Source organism: Takifugu flavidus, chromosome 4 (assembly GCF_003711565.1).
Source record: "Takifugu flavidus isolate HTHZ2018 chromosome 4, ASM371156v2, whole genome shotgun sequence".
NCBI classification, from domain to species: Eukaryota; Metazoa; Chordata; class Actinopteri; order Tetraodontiformes; family Tetraodontidae; genus Takifugu; species Takifugu flavidus.
In genome coordinates, this window is record NC_079523.1 from 795,092 (window position 1) to 813,253 (window position 18,162).

General features: G+C 51.9%; 1 protein-coding gene across 1 annotated transcript in view; it reads left to right on the forward strand.

The window, feature by feature from the left end:
- Positions 1 to 2,565: 2,565 nt before the first annotated feature.
- iqsec1b (IQ motif and Sec7 domain ArfGEF 1b) overlaps positions 2,566 to 18,162 on the forward strand; it is a 71,801-nt gene continuing 56,204 nt past the window's right edge. Inside the window, 2 exon segments of the mRNA XM_057029168.1 lie at positions 2,566 to 3,305; positions 17,356 to 17,385. Of these exon segments, the coding sequence (XP_056885148.1) occupies positions 3,025 to 3,305; positions 17,356 to 17,385 (311 nt within the window). The 5' untranslated portion in view covers positions 2,566 to 3,024.

Sequence of the window (18,162 nt, forward strand, 5' to 3'; positions counted from 1 at the left end):
TTCCGTGGTTTTGGACCCTGAACGTCGATGTTGACCATTTCCTTCAGAACCAGCTGATCCTGGGTCGGTTTACATCCAGCTTCTTTCCTCACAGAATCTGAACTATTGTGACTGAATATTTCATTTAAAATCGATTTATGATAAAAGTACAATTTAAGGTTAAAATAAAACCACTGATAAACGTTTAATCTTTCATGTAAAGTCCGTAAACCTGCACATATACAAGTAAATACAGCTAAAAATGTAAATATCCAGGTCTTTAAACAATCCCCCTTTAAACCAGCGGTTGTAAATACTGATAATTGACTTTAGTTCATCTTAATATCGAACTTTTAGAAGAACCTTTCATCACTAAACACTTCAGTTGGCCTTGAGGAGCCTCTGTGAGAGAACAATGACGTAGAAATGTGAAGATGAGGCTATGGAAACTATTTATTAAAGCATCAGCTGCAGATTTTTAATAACAACCCGATTTTTCCTTTAAAAAATGTTCAAACACCTTAGACGTGTAATAATAAGTCTATAGTTAATTCGAGCTAAATACGAACTAATAAAATTCTCTCCTTCCGTAATGTTAATTACGGGTAATTACCCACGCAACAATAAACTGACGGTGAACCACGCAAACTTCACGCACACGGAATTGTTTGGTGGAGAACTCCCCCCTCTAGTGGCGTAACGTGGAAGCGCAGAACAGTTTTTCTGCAATATTCTATAGTCAAAGATTCCTGCAGTCTAAAACGCTGACTCGTGCAAACGAGGCCCCTCACGCACGCCCACACGCACACACACCGAAACGGAAGTGGATGGAGTGTCACAAATTCACGACAGTTTGTCTTTTATGCAGCCAGAGAGGAAGAGGCTCCGCAGCATCTGCTGTGGACGGAGATAAGGAAGGGGCCATTTCAGATGATGTAACGTGTAATTACCCAGGACGGACCCACCGACACAATAACACAATAACACAATAACACAATAACACAATAACACAATAACACAATGCAGACAGTTTGGGGAAAGTGCAATATTTATGTTATAAATGCACTTCTGAGACGAGTGTGCAGGTCGGCACGAGCAGTGAGGTTCAGAGCGCTGAAGCTGGGACACCGGCGGAGGCTCCTGGCAGGAGGAGCGGCACTGGGCCAGGATCAGGATCAGGGTTAGGGCCAGGGCCAGGGCCAGGGCCATGGCCAGGGCCAGGGCCAGGGCCAGGGCCAGGGCCAGGGCCAGGGCCAGGGCCAGGGTCAGGGTCAGGGTCAGGGCCAGGGCCAGGGCCATGGCCATGGCCAGGGCCAGGGTCAGGGCCAGGGCCAGGGCCCAGGCCCAGGGCCAGGGCCAGGGCCAGGGCCAGGGCCAGGGCCAGGGCCAGGGCCAGGTCAGGGTTAGGGCATGGGGCTAGGACCAGGGCCAGGGCCAGGGCCAGGGTCAGGGTCAGGGCATGGGGCTAGGGCCAGGGCCAGGGCCAGGGCCAGGGCCAGGGCCAGGGCCAGGGGCAGATCCAGGGCCAGGCCAGGGCCAGGGTCAGGGTCAGGTTAGGGCATGGGGCTAGGACCAGGGCCAGGGTCAGGGTCAGGCATGGGGCTAGGGCCAGGGTCAGGACAGCATGAGGATCAGGATCAGGATCAGGGTCAGGATCAGGATCAGGGTCCGTTGTTGGCATAGCTACATCCTGTATGATAAAGGTATATTCTCTCCGCTATCTGACCCGTGATTCAGGAAGTGTCCTTCCGGGTCTGTCCTGTATGAACGGGAGAGATAAGGTGTTGGTCCTGAGACCCAAAGGGTTCGGGTTCGATTCCCACCCGCGCTTCCAACAGCGAAGTTGCGTTACTGCATATATCCACTAGAGGGCAGGGTTCTTCAACAAAAACCTGATTATTATCTGCGCGCGTGTGTTTTTACAGCTCGATGCTGTGGTGCCACTGGTGCTGCTCAGTTGGACCACCAACAGCCTCCTGGTCTAAAAAGATCAAAGAAAAACCCAAAACATGGCGGCAGCTTCCTTTTTGTCTTCTATTCCTCCGAGACTGGGTCCCTCAGCTGGAGAGCCCGGATACTCTGTCTCAGAACCATCAAGTCCAACCTGACGGTGTTGACAGTTCCATCACCGTGTGTGTGTGGTGTGTGTGTGTGTGTGTGTGGTGTGTGTGTGTGTGTGGTGTGTGGGTGTGTGTGGGGGGGGGCAGTTATTTAACCCGTGTTTACTGGGATGGATCATCAGCTGTAACACAAAAGCAGATCCAAATTCTATGTAACAGAAAAAGGAGAAAATTCTGCTCCTAAATCAGAGGCAACAATAACTGTGATCTTTAAATAAGCCTGATTTTAAAAGTGCCCCTCCGGTCCCCCGGGGGGGGGGGGGGGGGGGGGGGTTATATTTATATAACCTTATGTTCACGTTTCCAGCTGCACTGATCTAAAAGTGCTGATTTGTTTCTAGCTTGATATAATTATGAACACGTCGGGTTTTATGCTGACGTAACACGCTGTTGGGTGTTTTTCGGGACTACATCGACCAGCTGTTCACACACTGCTGAGGGGGGGGGGGGCAGTGGCTGGGGTGGGGGAGTAGTACTACCCCCTGCGTGAGCCACCGCACCGCTGCCACCGCGCGTGAGTCAGCCGCACTGGCGGAACGGGGATTCGACGCTGGATAAGCTACCTGTTGAGTGGACGCGCGCGCCGAGAAAACACCTGGGAATTTTGGCGAGCCGCGCGTCCAGTCGGGGCGCTGACACCCTCCGGACAGGGAGGGGTTAAACCGCTTCCCCCCGAGCGGAGCGGAGCGGCTGCTGGGCGCAGCGCTGCCGCACGCGGCGGTGACGCACACGCGGCGCAGCAAAGCCGGACAACTTCACGGCAACGCGGCCACTTTCCAAGTCCGAAGCGGACATGTCGGAGGGCAGCGGGCTCTCAGGCTCCGCCAGCACGCGCCTCCACTGAGCCAGCGAGCGAGCGAGCGTGCGTGCGCGCGTGCCCGCGTGGAAGAGCGCTGTGCTCGGCGTGACTGTGGAGATCGCCTTCATGGAGGGGCAGCGTTGTTTTTATGAGATGGAGAACCCGACGGAGAACCCGAGCAAGGCGGCGGAGTATCTGCAGGAGCTGAACAAGATCATCGAGACCCAGCAGGAGCTTCTGGAGAAGCAGCGGGTCCGCATCGACGAGCTGGAGCTCCAGGTGACGGAGCTGTGCAAGGAGAACGCCTGCCTGGCGGAGCAGCACCAGCGGCACCTGGCCACCTGCAGGCTCCACCCGGGCGGCCACTCCGTCCTGGGAGCCATCACGGAGAACGTCACGCAGGAAAAGTAAGTTTGCGCTTCGTTTTCCCGCAATTTTCCGGCAGGAATCGGGGCGCCGTCGCACTTCTGCAACGCGCTCGCGCCAGTCGCGCGGCACAACATGGAACTCTGAGCACATTCGCCACAGGTCAGATTTCCCAACCAACCGCGTCATTCCTGCATCGGTGGGGATTATTCCAATCCCGGCTCACACACGGGCCGGGCACGCTTCACACGCGGATTGCGTAATATGGATTGGGCCGCGCGCACAGCTGAGTTTGAGAGTGTGTGAAGCTGCTGAAGGTCTGGATCGGTGGTGTGACTTCATGAGCAGATTTGTTGGGTGACGCTGTCGGGCACGAGGTTGGTGTCGGTGCTGCTGGAACCATCACAGACCAGTCGGTGAACTGGACTCTTCACCAGAAGGTCTGACGGTGCCGCGAGTTCTGCTGCCAGAGGCGAGAAGGTTCCGGTGGAGCCGGAGCCGCCTCGGCACCAAACAGGAAACAACAAAAACAGCCTAAATGCAGATAAAACCGTGCATTTGTGACGTGAAGTCATTTAAATATCATCATTTAAATAAGGAGCGCGGAGCTCCTCGTCTCTGAAGCGGAGTCGAGCACGGAGGAAGATTCAGGAGATCAGAGAATCACCCTGATTAATCTGGACCTGGAATCAGTCTGGAGGAGACTCATCCAGATGTGGAGCGCTGCCTCATTATAGTTCCACCCTCCATCCATCCCTCCCTCCCTCCCTCCATCCATCCATCCATCCCTCCCTCCTCCCTCCATCCATCTACCCATCCATCCATCCATCCATCCATCCATCCATCCCTCCCTCCCTCCCTCCTCCCTCCATCCATCCATCCCTCCCTCCCTCCCCCCTCCATCCATCCCTTCCCTCCCCTCCCTCCCCCCTCTCCCTCCCTCCCTCCCTCCCTCCATCCATCTACCCATCCATCCATCCATCATCCCTCCCTCCCTCCCTCCCTCTCCCTCCCTCCCTCCCTCCCTCCCTCCCTCCATCCCTCCCTCCTCCCTCCCTCCCTCCCTCCCTCCCTCCCTCCCTCCCTCCATCCCTCCCTCCCTCCCTCCCTCCCTCCCTCCTCCATCCTCCATCCATCCCTCCATCCATCTACCCATCCATCCATCCCTCCATCCATCCCTCCATCCATCCCTCCCTCCCTCCCTCCATCCATCCATCCTCCATCCATCCATCCATCCATCCCTCCCTCCTCTCCCTCCCTCCCTCCCCCTCCCTCCCTCCCTCCATCCATCCATCCATCCATCCATCCCCCATCCATCCCTCCCTCCCTCCCTCCCTCCCTCCCCCCTCCCTCCCTCCCTCCCTCCCTCCCTCCTCCCTCCCTCCCTCCCCCTCCCTCCATCCCTCCCTCCATCCATGGTAGTTTGATGGTCCAACCCCAGCTCAGATGCCTCCTGCCTCGCCGCACCGAACATTCTGCCTTCACCAGAGGAGCTCTGCTGGCCAGAGCGGAGCTGCCTCAGCAGCATTATTGGGGCTGGAGCCCTTCTGTCGGCCCATGTAACCTATGACATCATTATCATATTTGCTCTGTCATCATTCGTGTGGGGATATAAATAGTGTGGAGCAAAGGACCTGGTTCCTCTGGGTTATTCTGCTGCTGTGGCCTTTAATTCACACAGCTTCATGTTTGAACTCTGCTGGCATCAGTGTGGTTCAAAATCAAGCACAAATATGATCCCCCCCCCCCCCCAACACACACACACACACACACACACACACACACACACACACACAGCTGAAAGGAAGTCAGATCCCTTTAGCTCTGTCAACAATTGGGCCACGTCAGCTGTTCCTTTTGTGTCGACCATGGTCTGACAATCTGAGCCAGTGGAGAACACACACACACACACACACACACACACACATTCTTGTCCACTGTCAACATGAGAACAATATTTTAATCAACCTTTTGAGTTACACAATAATATCTGCACTCCAAGGGTCCCTGCGGTCATGCACATGCCAGGCCAGCAGGCGGCAGTGTAACTTTTTTACTGTGATATACAGAAACCAAAGAAACTCAACATCTTCACGTACATGGACACATGCTGAGAGGATGTAAAGGTGCAAAATACAGGTCTGGGGAACCATCACGGTTATTGTTGCTGCTGTTGTACCGGCCTTTTCAGTTTTTGGAGGAAGCCAGGAACCAGGTAAATCAGCTACGCAGCTCATTTTTCTAGTTTCAAACTGATAAAAATGATGGAAAAAAACCTGTAATTGTCAGTGTTGTGAGGGGCGACTGTTTTTAGTTCTTCGGTTGCCTTCAGCAACATTTGAGTTTCATGCAACAGTTTACAGAAGACAAACCTGAGCAGAAACGGTTCATCTAAACGTACGTGTGATCAAGAGAGTTTGTCCAGGAAGTGATGTCATCGTTTCACAGTCATCTCTCAGCAGCGGACGCTGGGATCTGGCTCCATTAATGTGTCGCTCCGCAGACACCTGAGCAGCACAAGCAGAACCACATCAGAACCTTCTGTTTGTGCCACATAAACACGAGTGCTGGGAGTTCATGAGGTTTGTTCTTCAACGGTAACCGTGCACAGAGTGCACGTCGTGGTCAGTGTGGGCGAGCTGTGAAATAGTGCTGTGTGTGGTGAAATATATTCAGCGTAATATTGAAGCCGGAGGGCACCTCTGACCATTTGGATGCCGCATAAATAAACTTTTTAGTCGTGGAGTTTTGAAGGGTTATTTTCTTTTAATGTGTTCACTGAGTCCAAAATTTTAGTTTGTAAATTTCAGAGAGAATTTGTGGTTAATTTCCTGTAATTAGTTTAAGTTTGTAACTTGAGATCAGCTCAGTCTGTTGATGTGTTTGTTGTCGGCATGTTTCCAGTTGATATTCTTCCATTTTGACCTTTTGACCCTCATTCAGGGTGGTGGGGGTGGGGGGCTGACGATGGTCCAATACACACAAACACACACTTTGACCCCCTCAAACACACTCGTGAGGCAGCTCAGAGGTGTAACGCTGAGTGTAAACGAGACACTGCTCCCAGATCCTGTTTCATAAACTGATGCATCATTTTTACAGGATAGTTCTCACAGTTTTGGTTCCGGTTTTGGGGCGATAGTGAGATAAAACTGGATCGATCAGCTGTGGCTGCTGCGAGTTAACCTGACTCATGATCCACCATGAACGACGGCAATGCTTCGATTTCAGTTGGTGTCCTGCTAATAACTGCAGAGCTAATAGCACAGAGAGCTGAGAGAAACATGTTGTGTTGCACTGATTAGAGACGCTGTTGCACACATGAAGGGTGACTTCTGCCATCTGACGGCAGCCCACCCAGGAGAGCCGTTATCTGGCCCAAGCAGGAGTTCATGCAGAGAGAGTGAAAACACAACAAACCAAGTTTGACTGGCTGATCTCTGCATTCATTCCATGTGGATTAACTCCAGCCAGGGTGAATAAATCCAGCAGGTTTTAATTTAGTGGAGTGGAAAACTGGGCAGTGCTGATTGGTGGATAATGAGCACAGCATTGGGATGGTTGGGGTGATTTGTTGTGATGGGATCAGATCTAATACAACAGACAGTTCTCAGAGTCCCCCACCCCACCACCCGCCTCCGCGGGGGCCGATTTGGTGAAGCTGACTGTTCCCAGGTGATTCATTCCAGAGCTAAATGGGAATAATAAAATCTAATAAAATGATCCTAAAAGGCCCATCAGGTCAGCATCTGCTGCCGCAGCCTCTGCCTGGCAGCTGCCGACTCGGCGTTATTGATTAGCAATTCACGAGTCTCAACAGATGTGTCAAAGGAAGCAGAGGAAGACCACAATCGAATGCTGTTATCTGATTGGATGTGACCGTTTTTGGCGCACCATCTTGTTTTAATCATCTTCCTTTAATATGTGTAACGTTTGAGCCCCTCGGGGTCACGGACGCTGCGGTGGAGTAAAGGATCCATCTCAGACAACAACTTTGGATCCTTTGGGTGGGCTCATATTCACTCACAAGAAAATTGAGCATTTTCAGGAGCCCGGAGTCATCGCCTGTGTTGAGATGAGCTCCACACACGAGCTGACAGCACCATTGTTTCATTCAGGCTGCTGCTGGATGAGCGTGAGATGATGTGGTGCCACTAATGAAAAGCAATGCTGTCGCTCAGCTTTCTGACTGTCCTCGAAAATGCCCATTTTAGCTCTGATAGCTCAGCCTTGTTTGACGTTTCCACCGGCACACTGAATTCCCAGAACAGCTAGTTCCGTTTTCTCGCACCTTAAAATGGCTTCTGCCCAGTTCTGACCCTGGAACCTCACCGTGCTCGTGGTTGTGGTTCCAAACAGCCTATTTCCTTTACGTCCTGCCACTGAGCCGCACATCGCTCCACAGCGTTGATGGAGGGAGACGTCTGTGTAATGGAGGAGCTGCGGACCCTCATTTTAGGACCAGGTCTTCTGAAATGCCAGCTGGCACCTCTCCTACCGCGTTACCCACCTCTCGTACCGCGTTACCCCCTCTCGTACCGCGTTACCCACCTCTCGTACCGCGTTACCTACCTCTCGTACAGCGTTCCCCCCCCTCTCGTACCAGGCGTGCGTACCCACCTCTCGTACCGCGTTACCCACCTCTCTGTACCAGCGGCGTACCCCTCCTACCCCCTCTTGTACCGCGTTACCCACCTCTAGTACAGCGTTACCCACCTCTTGTACAGCGTTACCCACCTCTCGTACCGCGTTACCCACCTCTCGTACCGCGTTACCCACCTCTCCTACCGCGTTACCCACCTCTCGTACCGCGTTACCCACCTCTCGTACCGCGTTACTCACCTCTCGTACCATGTTACTCACCTCTCGTACCGCGTTACTCACCTCTCGTACCATGTTACTCACCTCTCGTACAGCGTTACCCACCTCTCGTACCGAGTTACCCACCTCTCGTACCACGTTACCCAACTCTCGTACCGCGTTACTCACCTCTCGTACCGCGTTACCACCTCTCGTACCGCGTTACCCACCTCTCGTACCGCGTTACCCAACCTCTACCGTACCGCGTTACCCACCTCTCGTACCGCGTTACTCACCTCTCGTCCCGAGTTACCCCCCTCTCGTACCGCGTTACTCACCTCTCGTACCGAGTTACCCACCTCTCGTACCACGTTACCCACCTCTCGTACCACGTTACCCACCTCTCGTACCGCGTTACCCACCCACCTCTCGTACCACGTTACCCAACTCTCGTACACCGTTACCCACCTCTCGTACCGCGTTACCCACCTCTCGTACAGCGTTACCCACCTCTTGTACCGCGTTACCCACCTCTCGTGGATTGTTCAGGTGTTGTGGCGCTGCTGTCTCAGACTCGGGGAGCGCGGAGTCGTTTGCTCTGCATCTGAACCTGTGGAGCTGCACCACGTCCCCACGACTGACCTGCTCTTCTTGCCCTTTTTCTATTGAACAATTCAACGATCGCCGTCTCCACCAGACATCACTCTTGCGGGTGGGAGGAGCCTATGGTGGCCTGGGGGCGTGGCCCAGAGACATGATAGAGCGGAACATACATTTTTTAACATCCTCATAATGTAATAATTTAATTACCTTTTAAAGTCAATTTCAATTGCGCAGCCCCACGTTGTGATTAGAGCTGATAAACTTATGGGTGATTGAGAGGAATGTAACAACCTCTCAGAAGACGTATTTGTGCTTCTGGCTTTTTATGGACAATATGGAGATTGTGATGTGAAGCCTTAAGAACCTAAGGCCTCAGAAGGTATTTGGATAATACTGATTCGATAGATTTTGGCAGTCACATTATTTTCACTGATAACTTCAGCTGATGGAAGCCGATGAGGCGCTTTAACAGCGAAGCAGGAACTTGTTTTTGGAGCATTGGTGTCACAAGATTCCATCAGGATGCGACAGACTCCACCCACAGTATCCGATTCAGCTCCGTTGGAGCCTAAAATTCAGGGCGGAGTTAAACTGGATTCCTTTCCCAAACCTCTCAGCCCTTCAGCAGATTCAGCCAGTCTGTGAGTTTATAAATCCAGGCTGCTGCCCCAGATTTTGGCCCTGGCCGAGGGAGAGGGGGGATTAGGGCAGCACCTACAGCAGCCGTTACATAAGACCGCCTCTCTCGTGTCGTAATGCCAGGATGCACATCAAGAGTGGACGCTAAACAGCTTCCACCTGCGCCAAAATGCATCCTGGCCTCACTGTGAGGATCAGGATCACACACACACACACACACACACACACACACACACACACACACACACACACCACACACACACACACACACACACAGGCTCTTAAGAGATCACAGCTTCCCAGTATGTTCTCGCTCCTGAAGCAGCGACGCCTCCTGAGGATGGCCGTTTCACTCAGAGGGAAGAATCCCAGAGGGCATCAGTGATGCTCAGCTGTCATATGGGAAGTGGAAACCTGGGGTCCGTAGCCGAGCTGCAAGCACGTGTGCAAGCAAGTCTTCGCTTCCTTTAACATCAAACCTGCCACTGGGGTAGATACCATCTTCAATGGCGGCGGGGGCCCCTGGGGGTTGTTGTCACTCACAACCAGCTTGACTGAACAAAGAGGAAGGAGCAGGAACGGGACCCAAGTCCAGAACCTTCAGCCTTCACCTGTGGCCCCAATGGCTCCGCCCACCTCGCACTGGTCGGCCCCCAGAGACACAGCAAAGGCTGCAGAACTGTGTAACTACAGTTCATGAAAACTTAACTTATCACTTTTACCCAGAGGAGAAGTGACATCATCAAATATGACACAGGTATTTATTCATTCCAGTGAGGGGCAGCGGTGGGAGTCAGCAGGTGTCACTCAGATTGATCACTTTTGGCATTTTTGCTCTGATGGATGAGCTTGTGACAGAACTAATGTGATTACGGGAAGTGGGAAACCTTCAGCCAGCTGTTTAAATACTGAGGGGATCCAGAGGGTCAGGCACAAAGATTAGAGAGAGACGGACGGACGTCTGTCTTCAGTTTGATCTGGAAGTGCTTATCCTGTTGGCTGGAGATCAAATCATTCAAACGTAACTCCATCAGGAGGAACAACACCTCTGCTGCTCCGCCTGCATCTGTTCCCACATCAGGAACCACAGACAGGACTCTCAGCTCCTTCAAGCTTTTCCCTCCTGCCAAAGCAAAGTGAAGGAAAATGGGCAAATATGCACTTTATCCTCTAGGAGCTGCTCTGTTGACAGTCACTTTACCCTATTCATATGATTCAGAAGTATTGGGCTCTATATGTGTGGCTGTGTGTAAGTAATGTTGCATTGTGTGACACCACAAATTTGATTAAAGGGCCGCTTTTTTAACAGTGGGAGTTTGTGCAGCTCAGGGCGCGGCGTGAAGACCTAGTGATGCTGCTTCCTGCCCTTTATCTGCCTCTATGGTCAACAATTGTTTAGGAGCAGAAATGAGCCTTAAAGTGTTGGACAAATGTCTGGAATGTGCTGTAGAGTGGATGGTTTACTGGGATAATCCTGCATCAACAGGTAGAGCCAGGTAGGCCTCTGCCTGCTCCTCTCCTTCCTTCTCTTCACATGGTTGGAGCAGAAAGACAAACAATGGCGTGTGGCGTGCACAGCACATGCACACCGACCCAGCTGCCCTCGTCTCTGATCGATCATGTGACTCATCCGTGTATCTGCTAATCACTGCGCACATGCAGCCAAGGTTGGCTGTCAGGGGGGCCAGCGAGCCCGGCTCTGGCACCGAATCACACATCCATTTGTAAACACGGACCCCCCCCATCCTCCCCCCCCCCGCAAAGCGGGCGTATTCATGGTTGTCTCTCAAGAGATCCAGTTATCTTTGAATGAACCCAATCAGAGAGATTTTGTTTTCATCATGGTGGATTCTGAGGAGCTGTGCCAGCTCATTTTGGACCAACAATGGCTCCAACGCTTTGGAGACAGTTTACAGTCTTGTACCTGCGGGGGGCAGCGTTTTTGGGGGGCAGCTGACTGAGCTGGTGAATCACAGAAGCCAACTTGGGGTTGTTTTTTTTTGTTTTTTTGAATGTTCTGCTTGTGCAAGCGGCAGCATTTCCTACTGTGATGCAATAAGCCAGGAGCCCGCTCAGTAGCTGCCCGGAGAGCAGAAATCCGCCTGGATACCAGGAAAACCTCCTGGAATCCTTTTATGTCAATATGGACCTCAATACGGAGCGGAGCGGTAATGAAGCCACCGTGGAAAGGCTAACAACACCAGCTTTGGCCATGACAGAAATAATGAACATCAACCATGAGTCGGTGGACAAAGCCAGGCTGAATACACTCACGTGCACGTGCACGTCTCGTCTCTGCTCTCTGCCTTCTTTGGTCCTAACCAGGCTTCTCTGATTCTTTCCTGAAGACCGACCAGATTAAAATAAAACATGATTTCCAATATTTTGAAATTGAAAAGGGTCCAAATTTAAGGATGTGATGCTACAGTTGGAAGCGACATTTTCAGGTCGCAATCAGGCGTTCCCTGTTTTCCTGTTCCCAGAAAAGGTCCAATGTTCTGCTGAGAGTGCCGCGCCATGATTGAGTTGTTCTGCTGATAACTAGCACGGAGCGTCACTCCTCTGTGCCTGCGCTGCACACGTGTTAATTGAGTTAAATATTTAATCAAATAAATCATGCAAATTAATTAAGATGGATTAACATGGTACGTTTGACAGCTCTAATTATTTACATTAGAAATACTCGCAGGGTCTCGCTGCTGTTATTTTAGCACAGCCAGTCATGTGACCCTGGTGTGTGAGCCAGCTGAGCTTGTGTTCAGGAGGCAGGAAATGGCCGAGGAAGTGAGGTCAGAGCAGCAGCGTCACACTGGGAGAGGTCTGAATGGCAGGAAGAGTGAGCAGATGCTGATAAGGCTTCAGGAAAACAGCGTTGAGTATTGGTTTTAGTTCATGTCAAGAACCAGACATGCTGCCGTGTGACTGCATAGGTTTAATCACATTACACTGGTCACGCTGGTTCTGGGGGTCCATCCATGCTGATATCAGTCATTGACTTAGCATAGCATGGTGCTAACAGGCTGAGCTATGGGGGTAGAGGAGAACAGATGTTCTTTGGCTCCGTTACGTTTGTGATTTGTACAACTTTAGAAGTGTGAGCAGACGTGTGTTGGTTGAGGTTCCCAGCCCGTGGGGTCGTGGTCAGGTCGTTTACTCTGGAGTGTTTGATAATGGACAGAGGGGCCTTTTATATTTGACTGGATTATCCCCGGAACAGAACCGTGGCATCGTTGCCCGAACCAAACAGCATCAGTCCGGTGATGGTCTGGCGATGCAGATAAACGGGAGGGGCTTCACTTTCCCCTCATGTTTTCCTCCAGGGTCGTCTCTGCTCACCTCTGAGGCCTGGAGGATTTGCCAGTTGTGTTGAGTCAGTTGCACTGGAAACGTGCATGTGAGTAATAGAGGTTTAAGCTGGATCTCTCTTTCTCCCGTGCCGTCGCAGCGTTGGGAAGGATGCTGCCCTTCATCTCGACAGAAACGCTATTGCAGACTGTCGGCATCGCGGCTACGTGCACACGCCCGCTCACGCTGGTGCACTGTAAGAGGAAAGTATGAGTGGAGTGATGCGGGAAGAACAAATCTTCATTTGGTGCGTTTGTGTGGCAGTTTTCCGTCCCAGTCTTATTAGAACTGGAGTGAAGCATGAGAGCCACATCTGCCCGTTATCAGAGGCAGCAGCTGGGCCGTTTGGGCTTCACCAGCACGGGAAAGACGCCTCTTTCAACCAGCACCACCACGGCTGGAGTCGAGGAGAGGACTGTTCCTTTTGTCTTTCATTCTTTGAATCAGAGAGGACGACAACGTGTGTCCCCATAGGTGGACGCGGGGCTCTCGAACGCTCGACAGATGTCAACGACGAGGGTGACGGCGTTGTCCTGAAGAGACGGGCAGCAGATGATGGATCAGGGGTTGACAGCGTGTGTGTGTGCGTGTGCGTGTGTGTGTGTGTGTTGGCCCCACATGGAACCAAACAACGTCTTCAGCCATAATGGTGGTTCAAACCCGCCATCACATGATCAATAGTCGATGGGGGCTGTGACACCATCCCGACACTTCTTGACCCTCATAATAAAGCACATCTCAGGTCAGATATGAAGCTTGTTGCCCATTCACCCCTGTTGCTATAGCAACCAGTTACATTAAAGTGTGAAACAAGAGCCAGCGTTCACCAGTGTCACCAGTGTCACCACTATGATGTCATCCGTGTGATGCAGATATCCAGAAGGAGAGATGTAACATCTCTACGTTGAGTCCTGCGGCCCAATCTGGGGACGTCTTCATCTTCATGAGGAGTTTGGATGGTTTTCTGTTTGTTGTTCTTTCGTTCCACCATCTGCTGCTGGCAGAGACGCTCCGGCAGCTTTGGCACCGGCAGCAGATCCTCGTCTCCTTTTCCAGTCAGATCCAACACAGTGGAACAACAAATGTGGAGCGGGTGGAAAGTCTGCCAGCACCACCCATTTGTTCCTGCTAATGATGCTAATTTCTCCAAATGAATTATTAATGCGAATATAAAAGTGACTTGATTGCACGCGAGCCGTTGGACCTTCTGCTGTGAGCAGCTCCTCGGATGCTGCTGCCATCCCACCAGCCTCGGCGGAGGCTGGGCGCTGCTCGCCGGGCACAAACACGGGCCGGCGTCCGTAGCGCGGCGGCTACGTGTTCGCTACCATTCCCCACAGGTCCACATTTCATTTGTGAAATACAGCTGCTGACATTTCCAGCGTGAGCACGTGAGAGGAGCGGCTGCTCTTTGGAAGCAGCGCCGGCCTCCAAATAGACCCAGAGGAAAAGTGGCGTCTCGTGCACGGCCTCGCTGGCAGGCTGCTGCTGAGGCCTTTGATGTTGCCTTTTGTGGGCTACTGCCATGATGGATCCAGATCAGCTGTCCCCTTTCATAATCCATGTTCTTTAATGTTGCAGCCATTAGTGACACGCGTTCCCCCCGTGGAAACAGCAGTAATGAGTATTAATGTCCCGGCACCAGGAAAACACTCACCAGGGCTTCGACTCATTAGCTCACATTAAAATCACGGCTACAGCCACCATCTGCTGTGGACCGGCTTCTCCACGTGGAATCTCCTTTAGGAATTTTCCTCATTCCCGCCGGAACTGGACCAAAAAGATCACAAGTGCTTTTGCACCTTCAATCGATCAATAAAAGCCACAGGAAAAACCAAGATCGGGGGACGTGCGCGCTCGGAGGGCAGCGGCAGGAGACACGAAAACGCCGCCGCCATTAAATGCTGAGAGGATTTCTGTGACCTTTGACCTCCGCAACTGCTGCAGGCAGAAACCCGAGTCCCAGCCTGGCCAGCAGGAGGTTCCTCCGCTGCTGCCTGACAGCCAGACCAAAGATCACGCAGGTGATCTGCTCTCCACGGCTGATGGAGCTTACCTGCACACACACACACACACACACACACACATGCTCTCACACACACACAGGTTCTGATGGGATTTTACACAATCAAACTACTTCGGTGTGGTGAAGAAACGTGTAAAGAGGCTGTTTGCGCTCCCTGAAATGCTACTTTCAGGCTCCTCCACCTTGATCAAGGGCTCCGTGGAGATCTGTGTGTGTTCTATTTATATCCACGCATGAGATGGATGTAAACAACAGGGCAATGTTCTTTCACAAGAACAAGGGCTTGACGATGAACACGATGGTTGAGCACATTAAACGATGTTACGTAACCTAATTAAGCTGGATAACGGCTTATTTCAGCACCTCTGGCGCTCTGCCTTCTCCTGTCTTGTGGTGTTTGCACGCTGACGCCACGTTGGCCGAAATGAAGCGGCGTGAGGAGCCGACATGGCTCACGAACGCAGGAAGACACCTCAGAAGTTTTCAAAGTGCAGTTTGTAATGAGAAAAGTAATCTGCTTTAACAGGTTCCAGGGGATGAGAGTGTCTCATGACCAGAGCATTGTGAGATGATTACATTTGGTTGAAGTGGATTTCTTGAGGTCATGTAATGAAAACCACTTATTGCGGAGCTCATATCGTTTAATTGGCTCGGCTCCAGCCCCCTGCCAGTTCATTATAGCGTCCAGCCCCCCCCATCTGCAGCAGGCTCCCAGGGACCCTCCGGTGTGTGACGCGGCTCCCTCACGGACGGAACCACGCCGCAGCGCCGAACAAGTGCGAGGCAGGTTTCCTGCAGCTGTTTATGGGAGATTATTTAGCTTCAGCTTTCATCCTCTGTTGGCTCTGCAGCTCTGTCTCAGGGAGCCTTTAAACATCCAAGCTCACCTGAGCTGTGAAATTAAACATCCAGCAGGTGAGATGCAGATGCAAGATTGTGCCGACAGTACGGACGATCCTGAAGGGAATGATGTCGTTATTAGGAATCACATTACATTTCCTATAACTCTGAATCTGCATCTTTTAGATTCTTCGTCTCAGAATTAGAACAAAAGCAGATATTTGGGTTTGTGACTCTTGAAAGACCAGATCTGAAGGGTGAGAGGTGAGAGGCTCAGACCTGCTGAGGAGCCCGGGCCAGGCTGTCCGGGCCCATCGGGGGTCTACGTGATGTCCTGTTTACTGCCTGATGCTTCCACTCGGTGTCACATCCGGCGCTTCCATGCGATCCTTTTCCCACTTCCTCCTTTCGTCCTTTGCTCCGTCTCAACACAAAGGATGATGGGATGTGGATCCGTTGGTGAGGACGGAGCAGACGGCAGGAAGGTTCCTGCTGTTGCCGCAGGTGTTTCCCGCTCCGTCGCGTCACCTGACGAACATTACAGGAGTGAGGTCACACTTTTATCCAAAGTTAGATCCGAAGTACCAATTAAACTGCTTCCTGGTGCTTTATGTCCGCTAACGTTGTGTTTCTGTGCTAGCGGAGGCCAATTTTGAAGCGCCGATGATAACGAGTTTCACTCTAATCATGGTAATAATTAGACGGCTCCGCTATTGTGATAACGACGTTATGCAGCATTTTCTTCACCCACTCACCAGTTACTGAGGAGCTGCTGCTGTCTGAGTCAGCGTTGATGCTAACGGGATCCTGGGCCCCGCTCCTGCGTCTCACATTCACAGATAACATCGTTAACTTAATCGGACTGATGATCTTAAGCTCTGCAGCTGTGCGTGTGTGTGTGTGTGTGTGTGTGTGTGTGTGAGTCTGAAACGACCACAGTTCTCCGTCCGCAGCTTCGTTGTGTCGCTGCTTCTCATTGATTTTACTCACAACAGAAAATCAGTCATTCATTTTCTGGCTCCCTCACTGACAGCTTATGATTTCCTCTGGGCGCCCACACACACACACACACACACACACACACACACACACACACACACACACACACACACACACACACACACGAGCACTTCCCTCATTGTACAGTATTTTCTCTGTTTGTCATTTGAAATCTCTGGGAATGATCCACGGCGCAGCCCTTGATTGTCTCATCTTTCCACGATCCGGCTGCATTTTAGCCCATTAGGAGAAGATTTATCTGGATAAACAGGCGTGTTGAAGCGTCTCCTCTTGTTTCAACTTCCTCTGAAGTGAAATTCACTGATCGTTTGCTCGCACAGGAGCAATATTGAGCCGAACAGTTGATACTTTAGTGCCGCTGGAGGGTGAGAAGAGCCTCTTTACTGTAGCTGGATGGGCTCTGGAAGACACAATATCTGCCTGGGCTTCAGGGAGCTGCTGGAGTAACGATGTCTAAAGCTGGTGACGTGGACAGAAAGCAGCTTTCAGCAGCGTGATGGCGAGGAGCCTGACGGTCCCGGCGTTTACGTTGGCTATAGGTTAACGTCTTAAGTTAATGGGGAACGTGTGTTTCCCCGAGAGCCTGTTAACGTTCCGCTGCTCCAACGGCTGAGCTTTAACTGGCTCCGACTTGCTGGGCTGGAAAAGCAAAGACAGTTTCCCTCCTTTAATTGGCACTTTCACTTTCCAGCGAACTTCCTTCCGAGTCGGTCGCGGCTCCAGATGTTCTTTCCTGCTGTTGATGCTGTTTCCATGGACAAATATTCCCGTTAGCTCTGTGGTTCCCATCAACTAATGAGCATCTCTGTCCTCTACAGATCGGAGAGCGAAGGGTCCAGAGGCGTCAGGTACGTGCTGCCCTGCCTCTGCATACATGCTCCACACGTTCTCATTTCTATCCATGTACTCAGAGTTCATATGTGCTTCGCCCTCCGTCCTTCATCTTCACTCCATCCAGAGTTCTTCAGGAACCCGTCAGCAATGTCTGATCACATCTTCAGTCAACATTGACTCCCGATGTAGGACTGAAAGAGACCAGCAGGTCACATGACCTGACGGGGGGGTTAAAGCGACTGCTGTATTTAAAGGCAGTTCCAGCGGTCCTGCACGGTGTCCCCACACTCCAGTCAGATGTGGGAGGAGGGATTCGTGATTCCGGTTTTATCAGCTGGACAGGACGCTTGCAGCCGGGAGCCTGCAGACACGCCAGCCCCGTTAATGCACGTTGACGTGCAAGCTGGTGCACGTCAGCCTGAACGATGCTGGAGACCAGTGAGAGCATCTCTGAGAGCATCTCTGAGAGCATCTCTGAGAGCATCTCTGAGAGCATCTCTGAGAGCATCTCTGAGAGCATCTCTGGGAGCATCTCTGAGAGCATCTCTGGGAGCATCTCTGAGAGCATCTCAGACCTCAGCAGACCCGTCAGGCTCGGCAGAAATTAGCAGCTGGTTCAAACTGAACCGCTCGCGTGTGTGTTTGGACCTTTTAGAGCCACCTGGCTGCCATGGCAACAATCCTTTTGGGTAGAGCTGGCACATGATGTTTTCCAGAGAGAAACGCTGAACATAATGACACCCGAGCTCGTTAAGAGGGTTTACAACAAGAGCAGGTAATTAGGTGCGTCT